Raw genomic sequence first — 11,542 nt, forward strand, 5'->3', positions numbered from 1 at the left:
GGGAATACTTTGTCAATTCAATTCACAAATGCCATTTGAAACATTACTTTCTGTTAACCTTGTCTAGAAGCTTTAAAGTATCTGGGATAAACCATCACACGTAGTCAAATAGAGCAGTATCCTAGATCTTTGTTGGAAGAAATGGAGTAAAGAGGGAAAATCAACAAGTCCAAAATCTAGGCTCTGTGATGGTATGGCTTGCCTAAAGCTAATTTCCACCTCTTTAATAGCAGCATTAATGCAGAAATATCCTGGGGAGATTTTAAAGCCACAAGCATTCTAAAGGCATGGCTGAGGAAGAAGAGGTAATGGCTGCTTTACTGGCCTGCCTGAAGTCCTGACTTCTGCCCAGCAGAGAATGTTGGAGAATTATTAATTCTGGTCCTGTTTTGTTATTGTTCGCATAAGAAAATAGCAAATAGCTACTTAGATGACTAAACATCAGTTTCATAACACTACTGACAGGACGACATGTTTATCAGTCACATGCTTCAGTGATGGTTTGATATTAACTGACAAAACGACTCAAAGACGATGCATGAAAGTTTTACAATCAAAATTCACCTTTATTTTACACCAGTGGCGTTGTCCCCATTCTACATATAAAAATAAGTGTTACACTAAACAGAGATGGAAACCAGAGCTGTCTGCATGAGACTGTAACACGAGACAGAACTTCGAGACTAAAAATGAAAACAGATGCAATGGACCTGCGTCATGATGACAAGGTGTTGTGTACTATCCAACCAGAGACTGAGCCAGCGACTCTTTCGTCCAAGGTTTTCATTTGCACACCATAATCACTTAGGGCAGAGCAAACCATCTGTCCAGAGAATAAGTCTGTCTTGTTTTATTTCATATTCCTTCACTTTTTCTAACATCCATCCAACCACCTTAACATGTAGAGAATAAATGAAATATGTCTTTATGTACAGGTATGACTTCTACATTAGGAACTGAAGAAAATGAATTCTGACATGGAAGCTTGCTGGTTTTTTATTGTATCCTAGATTAAACCTGTGGAACCCAAACCTTCAATGCAAAACAACAAACCGATCTATGAAGGCAACATTTATGAGTTGAATCAATATATGTCTCTAACTGTAATCTAACAGGCAGAAATACAAAGCTTTGCTTGTTTTATTGAGTAAGTGTCCACGTAGTTTCAGAGTTGTTGTATTTTTTTTCTAAGAAAATAGAAAAAGTTTCAGAAGTGTGAATATGAATTGATGCATAGGTGACTGATGGCAGTGAAGTTAGTGCAAAAGATTTGCTTGTGTGGTCATTTGGCAGCATGTCTGATCCTAAAGCATAAACAAACATTTAAATCACTTAAACAGTGAAGCCCTATGGATAACCACAGGAGTTCATCAACATAGAGTCTGATGTCATTTTTTTAATGCTGAGCTAATTGTCCCATCTCACACACCTAAACAAATGTAGTTTACAAATGTCTTCACATTTGGTCCTGTTAAACTGTGGTCATCTTTAAAGTGAGCTGGTTTCATTATCATCTCCAAAAACAGCAGCTCAATCAGGCTTATGATCAAGTACAGTAGTTTACATAGCTTGGTAAATCTTTCTCTGAAACAAAAAATAGATTTAATGTGGCTTTCAAACTCTTATAACATGACTTTGTGCTGAAACAGAATGCATATAGACTTCTGGACTTTTTTTCTTCAACAGATTCTTTGTCCTCGTTTCTTCACAAGAAACCAGGTGCCTTTTGATTAGGAATATAAAACAGATAACTAATCTGAGGTCAGTGTACTGCAACACTGTTTCTTCTGTAGCAGCACAGCAACCATGCCTGTTGACGTAAATAGGTTGAATGTACACAGTTTGTCACGCTACTAGTTCCATAAATACTGAAGTGGTGTAGAGTTCATTCATCTGCCTATTGAGGAGAACGTCTGGAGAAATGGTGATCTTCAGATAGGAATCAAGATGGATCAATGTTTTTGCTGACGCTGTGTTTTGTTTTTTTAGGTCTCACCTGCTGATTCAGATTTTTTTTTTTCAGTGCACTTTAACACATAAAAGAAAAAATTGATCTTTGATAGAGATTGTAGTTTTGAACCAATATAGACTGATGGAATAATAAGATTTGCCCTATGTATGCTATAAAGCATATGACAAGAACCTTTACCTGATTTTTACTAAGCTTAAGTACCTGCTGTTTTCAATGCTTTTAAAGACTGAAGAGGTCTTAGCTTTTGTTAGCTTTAATAAGTAGGAGAAAAACAAATCAGATTTTTTTCTTTGAGTAATTAACCAGTTAAAGTTAAAGTTAAGAAAAATTGGACAATTCCGATTTACTGGTGTATCTTTAAAAAGAACACCAGTGTATTTAATTTGACATCAACTTTAAAGGTGTTTGAAAAAGTTTTTTTTTAAATGACATGTATTCAGGAGGTTTTTCACAAAGCCACGCCTGTCATCTAGTAAATAGTTGTTTTATTTAATCAATGATGAGGATTTCATTGGGCAGCATTGGTCCCAACATTGGTCCCAATCGCCATATCAACAAAAAGACTGCACAAATGCAATATTCCAGCACCTTATGTCCCGGTTCCCTTATTAAACTAAAAGATTCCTGGAGACAACTGTTGCCTGAAGACAGGGAATGAAATGCGGGAACTAAACCTGGGACAACATTAATGTTTAGGACTGAAATCACAGGTACAGTTTAAAGTGCTACCTGCAAATAAAAAAGGAGCTTTTTTACAACTTTAAACATATTTGTTGTCCATCGATAAAATGCTGAGTTTTTTTAGTTTTATTTGGCACAAAATCCATGCTATTAATTTGCCACCATGAAAACAAACCGTAAAACCTTGTTCTGACTTTTCATGCATGCTCAAAACCCTCCATGACTTGTCCTGCTCTATCCTCGCCCACTGCATTCTTCATGCTCCCCTGAAGAGCTCACCAAGGCCACACATTGTTAGACTGATCTTTGCCTTGTAACAGTTTCTTCATCCACTGTTTAGTTTGGTAAAAGAAACAAGTGCTTGTGGAGCAGCAGTAACCTGATTACCTCAGATCAAATGCTACAGAGCGATAAGCTGGATCTATCTTAATGCAGTGATGCAAACTATACATGAGAATACATTGTTGTTAATCCAAAATTCAACTGGATCTGTTTCCAAACTCCAAGACAATGGCCCTTTGTAAACCTGTAACACCAAAGTCAATGTACTAAAAGCTTTTGTCATACACTAAAATGTAACCATCTATAATGCCATTTACAACCAGTTGTTTAAAGGTAATCCTCTAAACCTAGTGAAGTCCAAATGTAATTCTTAATCAGCTTTGAGGTCTTTCAGAAAGCAAAGCACCCTAAGGTTTCTGCATAATTCAGCCTGTGGAAACATGGAGTTTAAAACAACTGTAAATCTCTTCAAAGCACCAAAATTAAGCAGCGAGAGAGGTAGAAGTGCCTTAAAATACTAACAAAAAAGGCAAAGCTTCTCTTAGGAAACTCACATGATCTCAGGGCAACAGTCTAACAGGAAAAATGTAGAAAGCCATGTTTTAAATCTACGTCAGCTGGAGGGAAGCTTTAATAACCTGATAAAACTAAAACTGAGCTTTGTGTTTGACTAAAGCCCACGTGAACAGAAACCCAGAACAGACAATCATTATCTTGAATCCCTGAGGTGGTTTTAAAGTAGAGGGGCTTGGAAATAAAATACAGACAAACTGAAAAAAAAAGCCATGAAGACAGATTTCGAAGCCCTAAGTTAGATTTTTGTTTACCAGCGAGATAATAACCCCCGCATGCAGTCATTGTTAGAAAGAACTCTATTCAAATTAACAATGGGAACAAAGAGAAACAGTCACGTAGTCACATTTCTGCCACATTAAATCTACTTTGAATTTATATTAAAACATGAAAGATGGAGAACAATGCTGCAGCATATCCTGCATAAAATACCAGGAAGGAAAAGGTGTAGAAAAAAGTTACGTTGTCAGAATAGTGCAAAAACATCTGACCAAGATGTAAAAATATATAATTCTTCTAAAAATAATCACAAAATTATCAAATTGGGAAATTGGGATTTTTCTTCTTAAAACAGGATTTTCAGCAGCAAAAATAGGTACAAAGGCAGACAAAACACACTCAGTGTGCATGGAAACAAAGAAATGCTCTGCAGTTCCAGGATACAGTTGTTTAGAGCCAGATGGCTGACATCTTCATGACAAACCTTTTAGTTGTACTTCATACAATGCCATTAGGCTCCTATCGTCTGCCGTAGCTCTGCTCCAGCCACTGCCTCACATCCTTCAGGTTATAGAAAAACGGTCCCTTCCCTCCCAGGTATGCAATCTTTCTTTGGTGCACGATGCACACCCGCTCATTTGCTACACCGTAAGCCATGTTGGCATTGTTATCCATGCAGTCAGCCACTAGCTGGCACTGCGGCGGTAGGGAAAAGTGCTCAGTGAGCTTGCGCGCAGCTCCCATTCTCTCCTCAAGGTTTTGGTGTTTCCTGAAACTGAAAGAGCAGGGCCCCATTGGAGGGGCCACCCAGCCGTCAGAAGGATGGGCCTCATCGATGTAGACCAACAGGAAATCAGCCACGTCACTGAAGTCCTCCACGAGCTGCCGGAAGGCAGGCAGGTGGCTGATGAATGGGGGTCAGGTGGCCGAGCCAAAGTTCACCACCAGGGGGCGATCTGATGACTCGAAATCCAGGAGGTGACATTCACCCCCAGTCTGGATCCTTGAGCCACATGGGACAACAGTGCTGCTCCACCAAGGTTCATCAGGAACCTTCACCACCTTGGAGTTTGGTGCCTCACAGCCAAGTTTTACCTAAGGAGGTACAAATACTAACATTTATATCTTACAGACAATAATATCAGATTCAATCCTCTCCTGTGTAAGCAAAGGTCTGCATTACAGTTACAGCATTTCATTGCAGGGTTTTGAACATCTTGTTGGGAGGCAGGTTCAGATCTTATTTGTCTCACAGATTAGAGTTTATTTATCTTAACAGTTAATGAAGCTTGGATGCTTTACTTTCTATATTAACTAATTCTTGTTGGCAACACAGTATACATTTTCTTCCCAGTATGATGACACACATTGGTTTTAATGTTTTTTGTTATAAAACATTAATAAAACATTAGCAGTTTAAGTAAGAATTTTAGACATAGACCTGAAATACATGAAATATCCTTTAAATTAATTCAAGGAATTGAGATTTTTATCAGTGAAACTAGACACCCCATACCTAACCATTAAATTGCTCTATTTGGTGTTTACTGAGCTTCAGGTACCACTGTACTACGTTAAGGAAAAACTAGAAACTTCATGTCTTTGAATAGTGTGGAGAAACTAGTCGCGAATTTGTCAACACCTAGACTGAATAACTACAATTCAGTTATGAACACTGTGGGATAAAGAAAGTACACCACAGGCTGATTAAAGCACTTGAGTCAGTTTTACTGTAAGCAATCAAAATGATCAATTGATGTCTTTATTGAGGATGTCAAATCATGCTAGGATCTGAATTTGAAGTTGGTGTGGTAATCCGGAAAGGTGGAAATGTCATTCCCACCTTTCTGCTGGCACACACTTTTCAGGAGCTGTACTTCAGTTTCTCAGGAAGTATAAGAAAAAGAAAAAGCTGCAAACAGAAGGGAAAGCAATTAAACCAGTGGAAACTATTTTATGATTTTATGTGTCCAGATGGGAAACCCTGCTTTGCAGCTGCAAGGTTTTTGTGGCAAGTAGAAGAACTGAATGGATTGTGTTTGAATAGCTATTTCCACTGTGAAAAAGCTTTGAGGGCGTCAGGCTTTGCTGGTGGCCACCACAATTTACAGATCATACCAACATAAAACCAGGAAAACTACATTTTCTAAGGAATTTACAAGTGGACTACTTTGCTTCACAGAGAAGGATGTGCTGCTGTAAATACTAATAAAAAGGTTAAATATCTGTGTTTTCAATAAAATTCCAGATGTTGTGTTGCATGAGCTGGAACTGCTATAAGGCTAAATGGGCTTAGTGGTGTTAGTGGACTAACTGAAAAAGGCCTTCACACAAGTAAAGACCTAACACTTGCAAACATATGTTAATTGTAGGTTTTAGAATATATTTAGCTTGAAACTACCTGGATTCATGGTGATAATTAAGAGCTTAAACTTAATCTGTTATCATGAAAAACAATAGTGATGGTCACCGTGTAGTTTCATGTTTTGTGGTCTGTTAAGTCATTTAGGGGAGGAGTGTCTCAAAGTTCAGAAACTGATTAAAATATCCAGATCCTAATCAGAAAGATTGTAGACAGTTCAGGACATTTACTTCATGGCAGAATTAATTTATTACAAAATTGTATTTATGTAAGAAGTAAACTTATTTATTACCTAAATAATTTTATGTAATCTTCTCTGTTTTTGGATTTTCAGCATGCAAACATTTGATCAAATGTTTTTTTATGTGTGCAGTGTTTAAAAGCAGTTGTTTACAGTCATCATTTTTAGGGGAAATTATTATTCTTTGAACAGCAAAAGAGGAGTTTTTACAAATTAAAAGGAAGCTGTACTGTTTTTGACTGGTTCCAGAACGACATTAAAACCTCAGCTGCCATCTTTACATCATCATAAACTGAACACAGAAATGCATCATCTTTTGTGTGTAATAAACACATATTTTGTTATACTATGAACATAAAACTGTTCTGAGTTAGCTAACATTGCTGCATAGACAGTGCGTTTTCCACATTTTGTCACATTACAACTACAAACTTCAATGGGTTTTTATTAAGATTTTCTGGGATAGATCAACACACAAGTAGCAAATAACTGGATACTTGATTTTCAAATTGTGTGCAAATAAAATTATCAAAAAGTATGGCATGCACTTGTATACAGCTCCTTTTACTCCAAGACCCCTACAAACAATTCATTACAACTGATCTGCTTCAGAAATATTCTAATATAAAATAGAGTCAACAGATGTGTATAAGTTTAAAGGAGGGTTACGTTATAAAAAAATACCCCAAGCTATCTTCCTGAGCTCTGTTCATGTCATTTGAAATCAAAAGAGTATGTCACAACTGCAAACCTACCAAGACAGGACCATCCAGGCTGGGAAAGAAGATCCTTGATCAAAGAAAATGCAAAGAAGCCAATGGTAATACTAAAAGAGTTGTGTAGATCCACAGCTCAGGTTGGATAATCTTACTACTGGACAACTATTAGTCGTGCACACTATGAATCTGGTCTTTATAAAAGTGTGGCACGAAGACACCCCTCCCTTAAGAAAGCCATTAGATGTCTTGTCTGCAGTTTGCCGCATGCCATGTAAGGGACAAGAAGGTGTTCTGGTCAAAGGAGACCAAAATTGAACTTTCTGGCCAACATGAAAAATGCTATGTGAGGCAGAAATGTAATACTGCACATTTTACTGAACACACAATCTCCAGAAGGAAATATGGTGGTTGCAGCATCATGATGTTGACATGCTGAGCACAGGGAGGCATGTCACAGCTGGAAGATGGATGGAGCTAAATAAAGGGGCAATCCTAAAAGAAACTCAGTTGTATATCATCGATGAGATGCTAAAACTTACAGAAAAGGGTCAGAAATATGTGGGTAAATCATAATGAATTTTGCAAGGCCCTGTAAATACTAGTATTGGTGAAATTAGTACAAAAGCAACATGCCAAAGGATGAATTGTTGCTCTGATTTCTTTAAAAAAAAAAAAAAAAAACTAAAAGGGAGAAGAAACAAAACAAGTGAAGTGACATAAGATTAATTGGCAAAAGGTAGCAACATGACAAAGCATAAAGGTGAGTCAGTAAAGTGTAGGAGGGGGGTCAGGCTGAACAGATCAGAATGAACTTTCACGACATAAAATTCAAATACGCAGATTTAATCAGAATATCAAACACATCTCAGAGGGAATGAGGCTAAAGGTTAGAAGGCAATGTTCAGTGAGTGCAACACAAATAAAAAACAGCACAGTTAAACATAATCATAAACTGTGCAGATTCTATAAGATGAACTAAGAGATCAAATGTTCTGATCAGCCTGACTCATAAGAATAATAATAAAACTTTCAACTTTTTGTAGGGGGCCCTGAATTTAGCGGTGCGCTACTGCGTCGCTGCTACAAACCTGACGACTGCAACAACTTCTGCAGCATGCAGTACCACAGAGGGTCATCAGAACCCGGGTCAGGACTCTTACCTGTTTGTGTGCGTCCAGCAGAAAGCTATTCCAGATGGAGCGCAGCCCCTCGGAGGTCAGCATTCGGCGCCACTCTCCGCAGCCGGCGGAGCGCGACCGGCTCAGCAGCGTCACGACGCGCTTCACCAGCACCACGGAGTCGTAAACTGCCAGAAAGAGACAGTTGGAGAAGAAGCCGGGCAGGATCTGGAGTGTGACGAGCAGGTCTTCACTCGCACTTCCCATTTTCTCTTTTTGACGGTTCAGTGGAGAGGCTGGAGACCGCGGCGCTGATGTGCTGCCCTCATAGTGTCGGATCTGCGCCAGACTTTGCTTCAGAATCCCTTTGACTTCCAGCACCTCCCTGGGAAGGATGGACTCTGCAGTCAATGTTGAGCCCCGCGGCTTATCTTCGCAGAAAGATCCTGACGTCAGATACGGCGCAGACTTCCAGTCTCCTCCTTTCTCTCCTCCCTCAAAGGCGTCCAGACTGACTGGATCAAACCACAGATTTCCTTTCTTTGTCCACTTTGTGCGAACACCGAAAAAAGACCTCCGAAGAGAGGGTCTGCATGTTCCTAAACCTTCACATCTAATTTTCTGGGCATCCACCTAACACGATTGCAATGGAGAATTGTGACGGTCTCTTGTTATTTCACTTTGAAAAGTTTTTGATCTGCAGCCATCTGCAGTTTGGACAGTTTGGTCTCAGCTTTTCCCGTTTACAGGGTGTCCTTTGGGAACAGAACATTCATTGTCACGGATGCTTGCATGTCTGAGCTTTGTGTAACCTGTAGCTGGGGCCACCTAGTGATTGGCAACTATTTCTGTTTGCAAACAAATAAAAACGGCTGGTGAGTGAAAGTTATGGTGTTTAGACCATACAATATCTATGATCACAGGATTGTTTTAACATTGTGTGAGAGGGTATGACATTATTATATTTTACATGGTTTCATGCTGAAACTATTTACTAATGTCCGCGGAAAAGAAAAGAAAAACACAACATCTATGTATAAAACTACACATTTTAGCAAACAATGAATCGTTCATGATTAGAAATAATTTCCTGTTTGGTGTTCAAACCCCTGAAGAATCATATTGTTCTTCTATGATGTAGATTTGCTGAGATAATGATGAATAATGTCTGATTGCTCCAAACTAAGCATGATCACAAACTAGTGCTTATGTAACCTCAGATATCTGCATTTGTGTACATGAACACCTTGTACTTTAAAAGTGATAGACACCAAGTTGTACATGACTAATACAAATCCCACTGTGTTTGGCACCTGGCTGAGAAAGAGCTGTTGTGATATGAATTATGGGTATATTTCAGTCTGCAGATGAGCAACGTTGGTACAGACGTACCACAAAATACTTATAGTGAAAGGTGTATTAATAAAGTGTGTGTATCCTCTGAACATCTGTACATCTGAAGGTAGGTCATTCCAGTGGATTTTATTTCGAGGCATCAGAGTAAAGGGGACTGCACGCCATACTTTGATACCATGTAAAATTCAAATTAATACTCTAAAATTTGTGGTTGTAATGTGACAAAATGTGTAAAGGTGAAAGGCTTATGAACAGTTTTCAACAGATTGTCACGGTGAGGTTTAAGGGTGGACCGAAGCGTAGAGAAGAGCTTGGCAGCAGCATTTTTGTAAACAGTCTTCAGCTTTATTCAAAGGTTAAGACGAAGCGAACATAGCGAATCACTCAGCAAGTACAAGCTTGACACAATCCAAACTTACTTGAGTTGTACAGCAGGAACGTGGCAAACACTGAACTTAATATAATTATTCTAGTCCCCATGTTCTCTGCTTTTTTCCAGTCAGCTCAGTCAGTGTGGTTTTAGGTTTGTTTACTTTGTAATCTGGTTTGCTTCATGGGTTCTTTGTTCGTTCTTAGGTTATGGTGTTTCTTATGTTCCCACTAGTTTCTCTGTTCATGATTATTCTTAACTCTCATGCTTCATTTGGTTATTTGTTTATAGCTTTGTTTCGGTATTGTTTATTAGTCCCTTCGCCATGTTTTAATCTATGTATTAGTTTCACCTGCTCCCTCTGCCTTCCTGCCTCCTTGTCACACCAGTTCTTAGTTCCTTGATTACCTGCCTTTGTTCTTGCTCTGTATATTAGTTGGTTTTGTTTCATTGTCTTTTGCTGGTTCCTCCGATCACATTACCTGATTAAACAAAATGTAAACACTACTAAATTCACCTCTCAGGAGGGACTGGAGAAATAAGATAAACTAGAGAACCAGACTGGGAGGACTAGGAAACAAAGACCGAATACAAAATAACTGAAGAGGAGTAACAGAAAAAGAAAATAATAAGCAGAAGAGTTCAAGGGGGAGAACAAATACCTAACCATAAATAAAACAGAGATACTAGATGGGAAACTAAATTAAAGAACCCAAGGAAAACAGAGCACAATAATAATAATAATCATAATAACAATAGCAATAATAACAACAAAGAGAAAACCATACTAAGTCATAAGAAAAACAACATTAACTAAAGGAGCTATGAATGAGGAGGGAGAAACAGAACCTAACACCCAAAATAACTGAGGAAAAAACAAAACCAACACAGAGTCCAAAAAGTGACACACCCTGACACAGATTGCATATAATTAAAAAAAACAATTCTGAAAGGGCGGCTTTGGAGATGGTTATAAAACCTGTTCTGAATCAGTCTTATGCCTCCTCAGGGTGGGTTGTTCCAGGTTTAAGGTGTTCCCAGTCAGATCTAGTTATAGTCTGCGTTGTGAAGTTTGTCGTGTCAGGTCTTGTTTTCATATTCAGCTGTGGTCAGAGTGTTCCTGCAAACATCCTGATCTGCAGAGGGCAGCTTTGTTTTGTTTTGTTAAAATAAATCCTTTTCTTTTACTTGGACTTCCTGCTTTAATTTTGGTGTGTTATGTCAGAGCAGTATTTCACATGCAGTGGGTATAATCAGTATTTAAAAACCATTTTCTCATTTTAAATATTTCTAGTGGATAAACTGACGCACAATTTACACCACATGCCAGCACCAACCCAAATGATCCACACATGGTTAGTCTACAAATGAAGTCATGGGTAAAAAATAACACAGGAAATAAAGATTGAATATAATTACTGAAATTTATTAAATGATTTGGGCTGTAAGATGGTGCAATTGATAGCACTGTTGCCTTGCAGCAAAAAAGTCCTGGGTTTGATTCCCAGCTGGGGGTCTTTCTGTATGGAGTTTGCATGTTTTCCCCGTGTATGCCTACAGTGTAGTGTCACATACACATCCCTTTGTTTCTGTGGGTTCTCTCCGGGTACTCTCTCCAGAGTACCTGGAGGAATAAATTACAACATAAT

The 11,542-nt window shown here is 38.5% G+C and overlaps 1 protein-coding gene across 3 annotated transcripts in view; it reads right to left on the reverse strand.

Annotated features, from left to right (window-relative positions):
- dio2 (iodothyronine deiodinase 2) overlaps positions 1-11,045 on the reverse strand; it is a 32,923-nt gene extending 21,878 nt beyond the window's left edge. The window contains exons 1-2 of one of the 3 annotated variants that reach the window (XM_047344994.1): positions 8,210-11,044; positions 4,212-4,822 (exon numbers count right to left, since the gene is read on the reverse strand). In XM_047344994.1, the coding sequence (XP_047200950.1) occupies positions 4,247-4,822; positions 8,210-8,434 (801 nt within the window). In that variant the 5' untranslated portion in view covers positions 8,435-11,044 and the 3' untranslated portion in view covers positions 4,212-4,246. Of the gene's footprint in view, positions 1-541; positions 4,823-8,209 lie in introns of those variants that run through there. The other 2 variants (XM_047344995.1, XM_047344993.1) reach the window with 2 other exon arrangements.
- Between the last annotated feature and the right edge of the window lie 497 nt (positions 11,046-11,542).

Source organism: Girardinichthys multiradiatus, chromosome 19 (genome assembly GCF_021462225.1).
Source record: "Girardinichthys multiradiatus isolate DD_20200921_A chromosome 19, DD_fGirMul_XY1, whole genome shotgun sequence".
NCBI classification, from domain to species: Eukaryota; Metazoa; Chordata; class Actinopteri; order Cyprinodontiformes; family Goodeidae; genus Girardinichthys; species Girardinichthys multiradiatus.